At 48.8% G+C, this 15817-nt stretch overlaps 1 protein-coding gene across 4 annotated transcripts in view; it reads right to left on the bottom strand.

Moving 5' to 3' along the window:
• The window catches only part of LOC8025089 (cleavage and polyadenylation specificity factor subunit 1), an 80270-nt gene that overhangs the window by 47746 nt on the left and 16707 nt on the right, over positions 1 to 15817 (bottom strand). For 2 of the 4 annotated variants that reach the window (XM_042291876.1, XM_042291878.1), the window contains exons 16-17: positions 14263 to 14364; positions 2286 to 2393 (exon numbers count right to left, since the gene is read on the bottom strand). In XM_042291876.1, coding sequence (XP_042147810.1) covers positions 2286 to 2393; positions 14263 to 14364 — 210 coding nt within the window. Of the gene's footprint in view, positions 1 to 2285; positions 2394 to 14262; positions 14368 to 15817 lie in introns of all 4 variants that reach the window. The other 2 variants (XM_042291875.1, XM_042291877.1) reach the window with 1 other exon arrangement.

The raw sequence follows: 15817 nt of genomic DNA, 5'->3' as shown, positions 1-15817 counted from the left end.
TAGTTCTGAGGGTAGAAATACACACGTGCATATGTACCAAAAACAAGAAATAACGCAAGCTCACAGGAAAACACACTAAATCAAAAGCAAGCCGAGAATATGATGAAAGAAACATCGGTGACTCGCATTCCATGTATTTTTTAATTCCTAGTTTTTTCATAACATTTATTTACTTTTGTATTTGCTCGCCGTCATTTTGCCAATCTCAGCCTTTTCAGTTCGAAGGAACGCCTACCTGCTTGCACGTCTGCTCACTGCAGCACGTTTCGTTGGCGTTGAAAACCGGTGAAGCAGTAGTGAGTTTTAATATTGCGTATACGAGCGAACTCAAGTCCTGTGTGTTTGCGTTAGCTTTGCGCGTTCCACACTGCGCGTGCGCGGAGCCCGAAATTGCGGTCTTTGATGGCGCATGGCGATGAGGCGCACGCACAACGTGGGGCACGCAACTCTAACGCAAACGCACACCGCTTGCGTTTGCTTCTATGCGCAATACTAAAACTCTCCAGTAAGGTACGATCCCAGACCGGCTGCAGCACTACGTTGGAACAGTGAAGAGTGTTGTTTGCATTCGGAAACGACATTTCGCGAGCCATGATCGCAAGCAGTTCCGCCATGCCCGCTGAGCAGGAGAATCGGGGGACCCTCACTAGAGCGCTTCCCGTTTCCGCCGCGGGAGGGCGAGCGTCGAGCTGGAGACGCGAATAACCAAGTGTGGGTCAAGAAAGAGTTCTGTCGCCACCCAAGGTTAGCCCTTGCCGCCAAAGAAGGTGAAAACGAAGAATAGGAGAAAGGAGGAAAGAGAAAGAAAAGAGGGGATAGTAGAAGAAGTGGCGACTAGACTGAATCATCCTGGCCGGGCCTTACCAGGACTCCCGTCTATGAGAAGCGGGGGCCGAAGTGGTGTATTGCCTCGCCCGGGGGGCCCCGAAGGGTCCAAACCTACCCCGGGCTCGGCTCAACCACCAGGATGCCCTTTTCCCCAGACACGGGACAGCCACGCACAGCCAGACATGGGCGGGCGAACCCGCACGGCTTGGGGTCCGTGGAGACGCCACTCTCCAAACACCTGCTTTCACAGGTGCCCCCTGCGGGCACCCCAAAGCTGCAGCAACCAAAAGAAAATTACATAGATTTTGCACACGGCTCCAATGCTTCTTTTCCCTTTGAGAGAATGGGCCAATAAGCTTGAATAGAGTCCAGAGAGCGTGCAAACCGATGGCCTTGGGTACCTTGCTTCCCCTTTCCTTTCTTCTCCCCTCTACTCCCCCTTCCCAAGAAAAGACCTCGGCACTGCCGGCAGTGCTTCCGTGTTTTGGTCCTTCTCTCCCCTGCCGTACTTTCATGGCAGCCAGTACTTCGTTTTGTTTGTTCTATCCGAGAATTGCGCGCAGAAGCGGCCATTAAAAGTGGATAGTCTTCTGTAGGATTCTTGCAAAGTATGTTCGGGGATTAACAATTGTTTGCAATAACCGAGTGTTTGATTTAAGTGGGGCCGTTATAAGTGAGCTCGACTGTATTTTTAGGTTATGTGTCCCTGCCAAACTTATTGCGGCGAGGGGAAGTGAAGCAAAGATGACTGTACCCTCCAGTCAGCAATGTTTGCTTATATCCCACCATAGCTAACTAGCCACATTTATGCTCAGACCATCATTGACCCAAACACTATGATTACTAGAAGCGTGCGATTTTTCGGTGTTTAAGAAAAAATAGGAAATCGAGCCACAAATATGGGGTGTGTTATCCTTCGGGGGTGGGGTATCTCTCAGGATATTATGGTATACATAGGACGCAGACTATAGTCTAGAAACTATGATAGTAATAGTTTTTTTTTTTCTTTCTTTTTTTTTTACAGCGAAGCTGTTAAGGATTAGTTTCCCCAGTTTCGTGTCTGTGGACAAATAAATCTCGACACAATGCTCTAGACAGCTACCGCCATCTATAAGCGACAGCCAAACCAGACAACCGGACTGCCGGTTGTCTGGTTGCCGCCGTCGTTCAGAGATGACGGCACATATTACAGCTCTGCTGCTCTTTTTTCTTCACCACAGTAGAAAGGCTGATAGTTTTTTTTGTTTTTTTTTTCAGACATAATTTTTTTTTTTTTTTTGTAAAAGCCTGCTTTGTTTCATGTGGAGGCAATACATTTTTTCTTTGACTTCACTACAAATATTTTTAAAATCTCTCGGTTACTTTTGAACGTTAAACATCCAATTTCCCAGAGAAAAGTGGTGCAGTCACACTGTCATATCAGTGTTCCCAGTAGAAGTTGTCAAAAGTCCACGTACCTGTAGCACGTAGCGGCCGTCTCCGAGGTTGCCAGCAAATACAGTTGGGTTCTGTGTGCTGAAGCCGCTGTGATCCAACTCGTTGATCTCCTGATCCGTCTGCAGGATCTGAGACAGTCGTAGAAGATGGAAGGATAATGTTAGCTCTAAAGATATTTTGTACTCAAACGATCAAGCTTTATGAATGTGTAAGTCAAGCCAATATAGCACTGCACATACAAAAGTAGACACTAGCTATCAGCCAAAATTTTAAGATGCTGAAACCAAGAGAGGCCTGAAGCACTTGTCACAAAAAAGAAAAACATACATAGAGTTGAGGTACAGTGAACCCCTGTTAACTCGAACACGCACATTTCAAAAGATCGGCTCAGTCGGAAATTTTGTGCGTTGCGAAATGAACCCCATAGGCACCATGTATTCTGACATTGCTTATCTCGAAAAGTTTCCCAGACGGGCATCGTATATCTCAAAACTTTCCCTGCAAAAAGTTTTAAAAAAATATTTCCGAAAGGACATTGAGAAGAAAGCTTATCTCCATCGCGGAGGAAGCTGCTGCGACCTAAAAATAATGCGAACAAAGAGAAAGAGGATTGCCAGAAAAAAAAAAAAAAAGCGTCGCGGATGCATTCTGGGTGGGTGCACAGAACTCCACGTGCGGAGCGACGGTTCAAGGACGCTCGTTTTCCTACTTTTTGAATTCCCCCCATCTCCCGCGCCGCGGATATGTTCCGGTTGCACATAACGCAATGCACTGAGCGAAGAGGACAATTCAAGGACGCTTGTTTTTTTTGCTTTCTCCTCATCTCCCGCGACTTTTCTTTCTCTTTTTCTCGAAGTTTGTGCTGGCTTGTGGCGTTCTATCGGCTCTCCCGACCCCGTGGTCGCCACATCACAACGCCATTGTCGCGTGCGTCGCCTTTGTTCAACCCGGACCACAGCCGCCTCCCGTCTCGTTGGTCGGTATTCGAAACTTTAGGTACTTTGCTTATCTCAAAATTTCGCTTATCATGAAATTTTTCCCGGTGTTTAGGATTTTGAGTTAACGGGAGTTTACCGTAACTGCACTAAAAGCTTGATTTGCCTATTACAGTATAATATGATGCATTATTCTCACCAACTGGAACACTGCAAAAATGTACTCATGACCTTCAGAAAAACTAGTGCTAACAGTCCTGTGCACAATGTGGCTGCTGAGGCTGCAATAGAAGGTAGTTGCAACTTGACTACAACCTTTATTCCAACTGGAAGAAGAAGTGAGTAGGGTACAGGAAGGTTGTCTATTAGTGCTGCAAAATTATTGATAGTACTATCAAATACATTTCAGACAGGAAACTAAACCAAAAATATAGACTAGTGTCCAAAATCTTAGCCCCCAGCAATAAAAATGGGAAATAATAATCTCAAACGCAGGCTTCGTAAAGAGAAGGGCTGCGCATGAAATAAGATTTTTGCTTTTTACAGCACTCTTGTCATCAGTGTTGTTCTTGGAACTTCGTGACTATGCATTTCTGACGTTCTTGCACTACAACATGTGCGAAGGTTTTTAAAAGAAACGGAGTCTTAAAAAAAGTGCAGCCCCCCCAACTGTGTCATGGCATCAGCATAAACAGACATTGGGGTGCCCATCAAACAAAGCAGACACTGGTCTATATGGGGTTGGCCAGAGACATAGAAGTGGTACCATTTCTTGGCAAGGAGTGGTCAACTCAGTGCAAACAATTAAATTGATATCAGTCATGTACTCCACTGTTTTCCTCCCTTAAGGGGACACGCCCCCTAGGGGGGTCAACTTTTGAACCCTTGTCTTAAAATTCATGAAATTTACAAGGTAGGCTGGTGGTCATGCTAGAGGGTGTATAACACAATTTCAGGTCTGTCAGTTAAATGAAAAGGAAATTAGAGTAGCTTCTATCAGCAACACGCCTACATTGTTTAGTTAATCTATCGTCGGAAAACTATAACAATGTTCAAGATTTTTATTTGCTAGATATGTAGCAGAATGCCTAGAGGGTGCGGCTATGGAACATTCTTTCTAAAAAGTAATTTATTTCTATAAATTTTCTCTTCTGCAAAATTGGACAACTTTTTGGTCTTCTGTGTCTTCGACGAAATGTCAACATTTTTTATAAAAGACATGCGTAAAGTGACAAAAAAGTTCCATAGCCACATTCCTTATTAAATTTCAGTCAGGAAAAGGGAAGAATGAGCCTTCCCTTTTTGCCGTCATCAAACGATAGATTGACTAAAATGGAATTTATACCAAAAAGTGGAATGGAAAAAAATGCGTTCAAAGTGCTCCAAACGCTACCTTTTCTTTAGCTTTGGCGAACAGAAAATAATTTATAAAAAATTAACTATGCAGTGAAAATTAATTAAACTTTTTGGAATACTCTAAGTATTGGTGGATGTAAATATGTCATTTTTCAAAATCAACTTTTTTTGGCAGAAATTTTTTTTTCTGGGCAGCACATTCACACACTTGCGACCTCTTAGAACCGAGCGCCTTGGAACCTGTTAATCTCTCTTACAACAAGAGGGCACACCGGCGCCATCTATTGGGTAGCAGTGTAAACTTGGCGGTCCGGCATATTTTCTATTTTTCTCACATATTATCCTTTCTTTTTTGGCTCAAAACACTTGTTGACGTTATAAAAGAGTCTTTCTCATGGGTATTACGCACATTTGACCCCGGAAATCCCGCAAAACCTTCACTCTTGAGGCAAGGGTGCACTCCTCAGTTTCATCGTCGTGTGCCCGTCGTGTGGTGAAGTGGCAAGTACACCGCACTCGTCAAACATCGGCGATACTCATCAAAATGAACTTGTTGCGCGTATCGGACTTGCGGCGCGCGACTATGGAATGAGTTTCACGAAGTTCTCAAACTTTTTTAACAGCATCAACCTACCTCCACCAATGTCTGAAGTCTGCCCAGAAAGTTGCGGCAAAAGTTCAAGACGCTACCATGAAGGCTACCAGTAAAGTGATGGAGAGTGCAGCACAGTCTGTCCGGAAAGCGGAGATGTCCCAAGGAGAGGAGCTGCTGGATGTGTGCGTTTAGTACGACAATACGTGGCATAAGCACGGCCAAACCTCCCACTTTGGTGTTAGAGTGGCAATCGAGCTCAGCAGTGGCCTGGTCCTCGGCTTCAGTGTGCAGAGCAATTATTGCCAGGTGTGTACCCAAAGTCCAAAGCCAAGGTCTGCAGGATACGAAGAATGGCTTGAAGGCCACTGCCCTGACTGCCAGAAGAATTTTCAAGGATCTTCAAATGCTATGGAAGTAGAAGCTGCGGCAGTGATTTTCGGACGTTCTGTGGAGCGGCACGGCCTGCAATACACCACGGTACTGTGCGATGGTGACAGCAAGGCATATCTGAAAGTTGCTAGCCTCAGACTTTATGACAAGAAAATGAAGAAAGAGGATTCCATCAATTATGTTGCGAAGCGAATGTACTCTGGCCTGGATGCCTCGAAGAAGGCTAAAAAGGGGCTTGGTGGCAAAAAGAAGCTAACAAATGTAAAAATGAAGCAGCTCACAAATTACTATGCCCGCTCCCTAAAGGATAATGCCCCAGATATCGTAGCGATGGAACATGGGGCGTTTGCCAGTCTTCTCCACTCTTACTCCCACTGGAACAAACTCCTTGTGCCACTACAATCGCAGCAAGGCACTTGAGGCTGCAGGAGAACCATCTGGATCCAGGCCCCACAAGCCAGCCTTTTCCAGGGATTGTGAAGGAATTGGTTTCCCCCTACAATCAACTGTCACGAAGGGACTTGCTGGAGCGCTGCTCAAGAATGAAGACTCAAAATGCGAATGAGTCATTCAATGCACTGATTTGGAAAAGGTGTGCCAAGGTGGAGTTCACCTCCCTCAAGACCGTGGAGTCTGCTGTTGCCTTGGCGGTCCTCCAGTTTAATCTGGGACCTTGAGGCTTTGAGGAAGCCCTCTTAGAGATAAGCATCGAAGCAGGGAGCCACCACATTGCACGTGCCGTGAAGGCCGCCCAAAAGAAGATAGAAAAGGCCCAGGTCAAGGCTCTTGAGTCATCCAAAGATTCACACAAGCGAAGGAAGATGGAAGCCGTGGCTAATGCACAGAAAGACCGTGAACAGGAAGGACTCACCTATGCTCCTGGTGCATTTTAGATGATGTGCCAAGTACCATTTCAAGTGGGACATGTTACCAACTTTCAAATGCATTTTTCTCAGTTTAGAATTTTTAACTTTTTTCGTTTGTGAAAAACTATTTTTTTTGTTTCTTTGCCTATACATCTGATGTTCTGTCTTTCTAGACAAAAATTTACTGGAAAATCCGTTAAAATACTTCGTTTTCAACTATTTTCATTTTTTCACGAAAAAAAAGTTAAGTTCTATGAAAGTCATAAGAGAAAACAAAAGCCATTTTGTAAATACAAGTTTTCACACTGATGTTGGCATCAAACAATATTGCTATATACAGTAAAACCTCGTTATAACAAAATGGGACATAACAAACTAATGGATATAACAAAGCAATCATAATTCCCCTTGCTTGCTAATAGGCAAGAAATGGACATTGGCTATAACAAACTAATGGTTATAACGAAATAATTAAGATCACTCCTTCAACTTTGTTATAACGAGGTTTTACAGTAGTACATGACCTTGTTCACCACTTACTTGATATTACATTTATGCAAAAATAATCAGTCTTTTCCTTTGTCTATAAAAATTAGTTTTTTCTTTTGTACTACTGATTATAATTTTTTTATTACAAATTATGATTAGAGGTGTGCGAACATCAGAATCTTTCGAAGCAAATTGCATTGAATAATAAGGTTATGAACTGAATTGAATTGAATTGAATATTTTCGAATATGGATAGTAGTTTCGAATAAAAACATTTTTGAAAACAAAAAATTTTCTTTTTGATGTGAATTAAACAAGAATGCGCAATCAAAAAACACAACTGGAATTTTTTTTTCAACGAACACTTATGAAAAGGTTACTTTTATTACAATAAAAAAAATGTCACACATGTGACTGATAAAAAACAGATGAAAAAAAAGATCAGTCAGTAAAACACCATTCAATGAGTGAAGTTAGAGAACGTAAATGAAAGTGCAAGAGATCGCGTCGCGGACGAACGCAAACATGGGAATGTAAACGGAAGTACACAAGCAGAGGCGGGTCGACAGGCCACAGCAGCCGCTCCAGCAGCCGCTCCGACTATGCACCATCTCTTTCCGTGTGCAATAGTTCTGTCCATAGAGAGGGCCACAAAGAAGCAATAAATTAAGAATATGCTTCATTGTTTTTTTGGCGGAGGGAGCAAGTCTCACTTTTACCAGTGAAAACGGGTAGAAATAAATAACAAAAGGAATACTGGCAAACTGATGAAACGGAAGATCAAGCGGAAAATAACACAAGTTAGATATTGCTGATAGCCAAGGTCAGCCATAAACCCATATCCGAATCCATAGCACCTTGGCTACTGTAGTGACTGTATATTGCCGCGCGCCAAGTAGGCAGCGCGGCCGTAGCCTAACGGTTATCGCGCCTGCCTCCCACGCAAAAGGCCAGGGTTCGATTCCTGGCCGCGGCTATGCATTTTTGTTGATACTGTAATGTGATGTTCTGGTGAAATCGAGAACCGTCTAGCTGATTCGAGGTCAGAATGTTCTAGGCGTCGAACCTTCTACGTCGAATGCTCCAGAAGCCAACGTGTGTACAAAAGCGGCTCCGCGGGCAAGCCGGAGGCACTCTCGTCCCAGCGTTCGACTTTGCTGCTACGCCGACTTCGACGCCCGCGACGCTCTGTTATTATTGTTTGTACCCTTTTATTTTTTGGCACAAGTTCGCCACATTAAACGTTTATTTCTTCCTGTTTATTTCCTCTTATTTATTGGTCACCACCCGTGACATTTTGGTGGAGGTGCGGGGTACCGCATGCCCGTGCAGCGTTCCCCTCCAAGAACCCGCAGTGCAAGTCCAGCTCCAAGCCCAGTGAGGAGACCAGTCCCCACGGAGCCCGAAACCCGGACCAGCCGGCGCATGAAGGGAGAGGATCCGGAATACGGTTCGTTACTGGACAAGCCCAAGCCGAAGACGACGACGACGATGGCCAACCAGTCGCAGACCCCGGCCGCTCCTGCCTTCATCTACCTGCCCGTCCCACCCCGTACTCCGACGCCATTCCACGGGGACGCCCACGAAGACGTCGAGGACTGGCTTCAACAGTATGACCGGGTGACCCAGCACAACCGATGGACGGACGACCAGCGCCTGCAGAACCTTTACTTCGCGCTCGAAGGAACGGCCAGGCACTGGTTCGAGAATCGGGAGACTTCGTAGATCTCGTGGACCGCCTGCAAGAATGAGTTGAGGCGAACTTTCACTAACCAATATCGACGGGAGAGGGCCAAGGACCTTCTTCGAATGAGAACCCAGGGCGCAAACGAGACCATCACCAGTTTCGTCGAGGATGTCCTGCGCCTGGTCACTCGCGCCGACCCTCAAGCCACCAACGAAAAGAAGTTGAGGATCCTGATGCGAGGGGTACGAGATGACATCTTCGGAGGCCTCGTCCGCAACCCGCCGATCACCGTTGAAACGTTTGTAACAGAGGCGACCAACATTGAACGGGCCCTGCAAGCACGAGCCGCTCACTTCCACCGAGCTCCTGCCGTCGCTGCACCCACGCCGTCAAGCTGCGCCCTCAGCCCCAATATTCCGGGGATCCAAGAATTAGTCCGGGACATCGTCCGTGAAGAACTGAAGAAGCTGATACCTGCCTCCGAACGTCCAGCTTCACTCTCGATCGCCGAGATTGTTCGAGAAGAGGTCCAGCAAGCGCTCCAGCCAGACGTTCTCGCCGACGCCGCACCGGAACCACCAGCTGTGACCTATGCCGCCGTTGTTCGTCGTCTGCAGCCTCCTATTGCTCGGCAGTACCCATCTGCACCCCGACGAGAAGTCTCTTTGCCGCAGTAAGCGCCGCGCCAAGAGCAGCGTGGACTTCGAAAGACCGACGTGTGGCGCACGGATGACGGACGCCCGGTGTGCTTCCACTGCGGGGAGGCTGACCACGTTTACCGGAGGTGCCCCTACCGCCAGCTCGGCCTGCGAGGATTCGCTCCAAACGACCGTCGACCTCGTGTTGGAGAACGACCAAAGGACATCGAGGAATACCTCCGTCGCCCTCCGTCACCAGCGCCCACCGCACCACGAGGTTCCCGTTCTCCATCCCCCCGACGTTCCGCGTCGCCTTTCCGTCGGTCGCGCCGTGACAGCCTGTACCCCCTATCTCGTCGGGAAAACTAAGAGCGGCAACGCCTGGAGGTGCCGTTGCCGAAGACGACCCGAGTAAAGAGCCTCCAAGAACGCCGGAGCGCTCCCACTCTCCCGACGCCACGCATCGCTACGACGCCCCTGCAACGGTGTCCAACAACCTAAACGTCGTCATCGACGGCCACGACACATCGGCACTCATGGACACCGGAGCAGACTACTCAGTCTTGAGTGGGAGGCTCTCCCGCCGCCTTCGAAAAGTCACGACGCCGTGGGAAGGACCCCAAATACGAACCGCCGGAGGACATCTCATCACACCAGTCGGGAGATGCACTGCTCGGACTTTCTCTGCGAGTATGGCACCGTCATCGACCTCGGAACAAACCGGCTGACGCTACGAAAACCTGCTCCACCAGCGGAGGAACCCCAAGCGACGTCACCCACGGTCCGAGTCCTCGCAAACCACGTAAACCTACCACCGCGGTCGAGTGTTTTCGTACTTGTCGGGATCGATGAAGCTTCCTGTGGCGAAGTTCTTCTCGAGGGAAGCCTCCAATTGCTCCTGGGAAGAGGCAAAGGCGTTGCAAGGGGAGTAGCAGAACTTCAGGATGGGCGGACTGTGGCCCTCGTGACGAACGTCCGAAACGAAACGTAACACCTCACGAAAGGTGCAGCCGTGGGCCACGTCAAGAAACTCTGAAACCCCGCCGAAATCACCGCGACTACTGACGAATCCTCGCCGCCCCAGCAAGACAGTACGTCGCCAGCGCAGCTCGACATTGACCCTAAGCTTCCGGACCCTAAACGGCGTCAGCTGGTTAACCTCCTCGCCGAATACCGCGACTGCTTTGCGACGTCGTCGAAGGTGCGCCAGACCGCGGTTGCCAAGCACCGCATCGTTACCGAGGACGACGCGCGCCCTGTGCATCGATCGCCGTACAGAGTCTCCGCTAAGGAAAGGGAGGTGATCCATCAGCAAGTTCAAGAGATGCTGAATGACGACATAATCCAACCTTCAAGCAGTCCATGGGCCTCTCCAGTCGTGCTGGAACTCTTCGGTTCTGCGTGGACTACCAGCAGCTCAACACGGTTACGAAGAAAGACGTCTACCCACTCCCCCGCATCGACGACACTCTAGACCGGCTGCGCCACTCTCGATACTTTTCATCGATGGACCTGAAGAGCGGCTACTGGCAAATCGAGGTCGACGAACGGGACCGAGAGAAGACAGCCTTCGTCACGCCGGATGGACTGTACGAGTTCAAGGTGATGCCCTTCGGGCTATGCATGGCGCCAGCAACTTTCCAGCGTGTCATGGACACCGTACTGGCAGGGCTGAAGTGGCAGAGTTGTCTCGTCTACCTTGACGACGTCGTAGTATTTTCAGCTGACTTTGACGAGCACTTGAGACGACTCCGAGCTGTTCTTCAAGCCATTCAGACCACCGGACTCACACTCAAGCCGTCAAAGTGCCGGTTCGCCTATGACGAACTGAAGTTCCTTGGCCACGTGGTTAGTAACAAAGGCGTCCGCCCAGACCCCGAGAAGACTCGCGCCATCGCGGCATTTCCAGCGCCGACAGATAAGAAGGCCGTGCGAAGATTCCTTGGACTTTGTGCCTATTATCGACGCTTCGTTCGGGATTTCGCAAGGATTTCCGCACCACTTACGAATCTCACGAAGGACGCCGAGAAGTTTGAATGGGCCGAGGAGCAACAGCAGGCATTCGACGAACTGAAACGACGACTCCAGACTCCTCCTGTGCTTGGACATTTCGACCAGGATGCGGAAACAGAAATTCACACGGACGCAAGTAACGCGGGACTGGGCGCAGTACTAGTCCAAGTGCAAGAAGGCATCGAACGAGTCATCGCCTACGCAAGTCCGACATTGTCCAAGGCGGAGAAAAATTACTCCACAACTGAGAAAGAATGCCTTGCGGTCGTCTGGGCAATAACGAAGTTTCGTCCGTACTTGTACGGGAGCCCGTTCCGTGTAGTCACGGACCACCACTCGCTCTGCTGGCTTGCAAAGCTGAAGGACCCGTCAGGACGCCTCGCTCGATGGAGTCTTCGACTACAAGAGTTCAACATGACAGTGGTCTATAAGTCAGACCGCAAGCACAGCGACGCCGACTGCCTGTCCAGAGCCCCCGTCGAAACCCCTTCCGGCTGCAGCGACGACAATGACGACGAGTGCTTCCTAGGAGCAGTGAACACCGACGATATGGCACGAACGTCAACGGGACGATCCTGAGCTGCTCGCATTAATCGAGCTCCTAGAAGGGGGCAGGAGTACCGTGCCACGTGTCTTCTCACGAGTACCGCCGACCTTCGCCATCCGACAAGGTGTACTCTACAAAAAAAACTTCGGCGACAACAACACACCATGGTTGCTGGTAATCCCGAGTGACCTTCGAGAGGAGATCTTCCAAGCCTGCCACGACGACCCGACATCCGGACACCTTGGTTACAGCCGGACACTGGCCCGTATTCGTGAAAAGTATTACTGGCCGAAGCTCCCCAAGACCGTCCACCTATACACATGATCATGCCACGAGTGCCAGCGACGCAAGAAACCGCCGACGAGGCCGGCCGGACTTCTGCAGCCCATTTCTCCTCCAACTACACCCTTCCAGCAGATCGGAATGGATCTACTTGGTCCTTTTCCGCCTTCGACGTCGGGGAACCGCTGGATCGTCGTCGCCACAGATTATCTCACGCGGTACGCCGAAACGAAAGCTCTTCGTTCAGGGACTGCTGTGGAAGTCGCCAAGTTTTTCATCGAGTCCATCGTCCTCCGGCACGGCGCTCCCGAAGTTCTGATTACAGATCGCGGACCTTCGTTCATGGCCAAGCTGACGCAAGAGATCCTTCGTCTCAGTGGCACCGGCCATCGTCGAACCACTGCATACCACTCGCAGACCGAGCGACTCAACAAGACTATCGCCGATATGATCTCTATGTACGTCGATGTAGAGCACAAGACGTGGGACGAGGTGTTGCCCTACGTCACGTTCGCCTACAATACGGCGGTTCAGGAGACCACTGGATTCACCCCTTTCCAGCTGGTACATGGTCGGAAGGTAACGACCATGCTGGACGCAATGCTGCCCCATGAGCCATCTGACAATGAAAGCGACAACGCCCAGGCGGTTGCTCAACGCGCCGAAGAAGTCCGCCAGCTCGCCCGACTCATGATTCAAGACCAGCAACGCGTCGACGCGGGCTGCTACAACCCTCGTCGCAGGGACGTTCACTTCCAGCCCGGAGACAGGGTGTGGGTGTGGACGCCCATCCGTCGCCGCGGCCTCTGAGAAACTGCTGAAACGGTACTTTGGACCATACAAGGTACTTCGTCGCCTCGGCGAGCTGAACTACGAGGTGATGCCCGACGGAACAAGAACATCATCACGCTGCCCACCACGACCTGAAGTCGTCCACGTCGTGCGCCTGAAGCCATACTACGCTCGATAGGACTGTGGATCTTATGTGTTTCAAGTGACTCTTTAGTTTGCCGTTCTTTTTATGTGCTTTGTTTTGTTTTGGGATGCATCGGGGCGATGCACTTCTTAAGGGGGGAGTAATGCCGCGCGCCAAGTAGGCAGCGCGGCCGTAGCCTAACGGTTATCGCGCCTGCCTCCCACGCGAAAGGCCAGGGTTCGATTCCTGGCCGCGGCTATGTATTTTTGTTGATACTGTAATGTGATGTTCTGGTGAAATCGAGAACCGTCTAGCTGATTCGAGGTCAGAATGTTCTAGGCGTCGAACCTTCTACGTCGAATGCTCCAGAAGCCAACGTGTGTACAAAAGCGGCTCTGCGGGCAAGCCGGAGGCAGTCTCGTCCCAGCGTTCGACTCTGCTGCTACGCCGACTTCGACGCCCGCGACGCTCGGTTATTATCGTTTGTACCCTTTTATTTTTTGGCACAAGTTCGCCACATTAAACATTTATTTCTTCCTGTTTATTTCCTCTTATTTATTGGTCACCACCCGTGACAATATACGAACTTGCAAATATATGGTTGTGCTACATTCAAAAAGAATGTAGACAGGAAGGAATACATGACGTCTGGGGCGGACGCCCGAAACGTTGTGTGGTCCGTCGCGACGATTCATGTGCCGTTGCAAATCGTAGTCCTTCATCCAATCTATCACAGCATTTGCGCCACGACCACTTCGCCAACTCCGCAATCCAGACGTCATGGCAAGCAAAGGACAGATCGCGCTACCACGTGCAAAAAACTTTGCAGTGCTTACTACAAAAAAGAAAAAGAAAAAAAAAGAAATGCATTTAGGTTGGTTTTTTGGGTTTGCTAAGCTCGAAACCATAGTGCGCAGTCCAAAAACAAAACAGGGAACTCGACTGCAAGCTGACACTAATCGGCGAGTTCCGCGTTATTCGTAGTTTTCGAAGTATTCGAAGAACTCGAATAGTTCAAACAGCGAAAGTGTGAATCGAATTGAATCGAATAACAAGCATTATACGCAAAGTATTCGAAATTTCGAAAACTTGCACACCCCTAATTATGATGTAAATTTGAGTAAACCTGACCTTTTGAGCTCAAATTTGGCCTACCCTCCAAAGTTTTTATGACGAACATGCCGAGCGATTTTCATTGCAATCGGTCAAATACGCAAAAAGAAGACCTTTCTGGGCCGTGCCTACCCTTAAAAGCTTGAATAGCAGTGCAGAAATATTCATACCATGCTGCTGTCAGCTCTGCTCAAGATGAGAAATGCATGGGTGTTGGTGAGCGTAGCGTCTGCTGCTTGCTCATCTGATTCCTCAGATGCTTCCTTCTTCTCCTGCTGCACAAACGAAAAACACCAAATCCCTCAAACTGAGAAAATGCAAGAATAAATGTAAGACACAGTCAGATAAAATACAATGTAAAATGCAGTACTGGCGAGGAGATTGAACTGCAAGGGGCTCGTCTTGCCACATAGCTCAATGTTTACCCAATGCAAAGCTCATGAATTGGATTCTTTATGTCATCTACCAGGATTGAACGCGGGGTGCAGATTGGACACGGGTGCTGCGACAGCATGTAACTGGCACTTTTGTTCAGGCCGTGCTTCGTTGAATGCTGACGTGGTGTTTGGTCATGTTAGTCGAATATTGCATCAGAATCGCTAGTGCCATGTGTGTTCAATCTCCTCCCCTGTAGTCTGTTACATGCTGAGTATGCAGTTATACATCAAAGTATAGGCTTCCTGCATGCCATGCTTATAAGCACAAATATCTAACAAAGGTGGTGCTCTGAACCCCACATTAATTTATAACAATGATTAGACTGATCAAATGCCTTCTTTCTAGATCTAGGAGGTCCTGGCTGATAAATGAAACATTGCTTTCCGGTAACTTATAAAACAAGACTTAAAAAAATGGGAATAGTAAATGGGCAGGCATCAATGAAAAAATATCAAAGTACTGTCCAGACCGGTTATGACGAAGTCGGTTATAACAAAATAGCGGCTAAAGCAAAGTGATCAATATTTCCCATTCCTGTTTGCACTTTTCTATGCACATGTACCTGTTTTTAGCAAAGGAAATTGAGCGGCTCCCACAGATATAGCAAAAAAAAAATATTGTGATTAAAAAAAAAATGTGGAAAGTTTATTAAGTCTTTGACTGCTGCACTTTGCTGCTGCGGCCAAGAAGCCACCCACAACAGGCTGCAGAAGATGCTGGAAAGGCCGCCGGCGGCAGTCCCTGCAATGTCGTCTGCTCTCCGCTCCTTACCTGGAAAGCGGCTTTACCGCATCGCCCGTGAAGAAGCCGTCGTGGCATGCTGATAAGGGCGTTCGGAGCACTACCGACAATGTACCGGTAGAGATGACTGAGAGAGGCTAGATTTAAGAGAGGGAGCACTAAATACGCCTTCATTTGATGGCCGTGTCGCCAGTGTGGCGAGGAAACTGGGCGGAGGGACGGACACGTTTGCAGAAGGTGAACGCTTTTAAGTTTTGACTCCTTGCATGCTGCAGCTCGTTTTGCAAACACGGCCCACAAACCACGTGAGCCCTATCGAGCAGTTGCCCCAGCTCTTAAATCTAGGCTCTCTATACCGACGACAAACAAGTTTGAGCGTGAACTCAGTGCCGGGCGCGCTTCTTTGTCTGCTTCGTAATCCGTGTCAGCGTCTGGTCGGTGAGGTCGCTCCTGCGCAAAAGCCCTCTTCGCTCAAGCACCGATTCGGCGAATCATCGCCACTCAACGATGGAGAGTCCTGGCAACACCGGCACCTCAACGGGGAAG

Source organism: Ixodes scapularis, unplaced genomic scaffold (assembly GCF_016920785.2).
Source record: "Ixodes scapularis isolate PalLabHiFi unplaced genomic scaffold, ASM1692078v2 PGA_scaffold2__306_contigs__length_199485367, whole genome shotgun sequence".
Classification (NCBI taxonomy): Eukaryota; Metazoa; Arthropoda; class Arachnida; order Ixodida; family Ixodidae; genus Ixodes; species Ixodes scapularis.
Note: the sequence above shows the minus strand (reverse complement) of the source record. Positions and strands in the feature narration are given on the sequence as shown.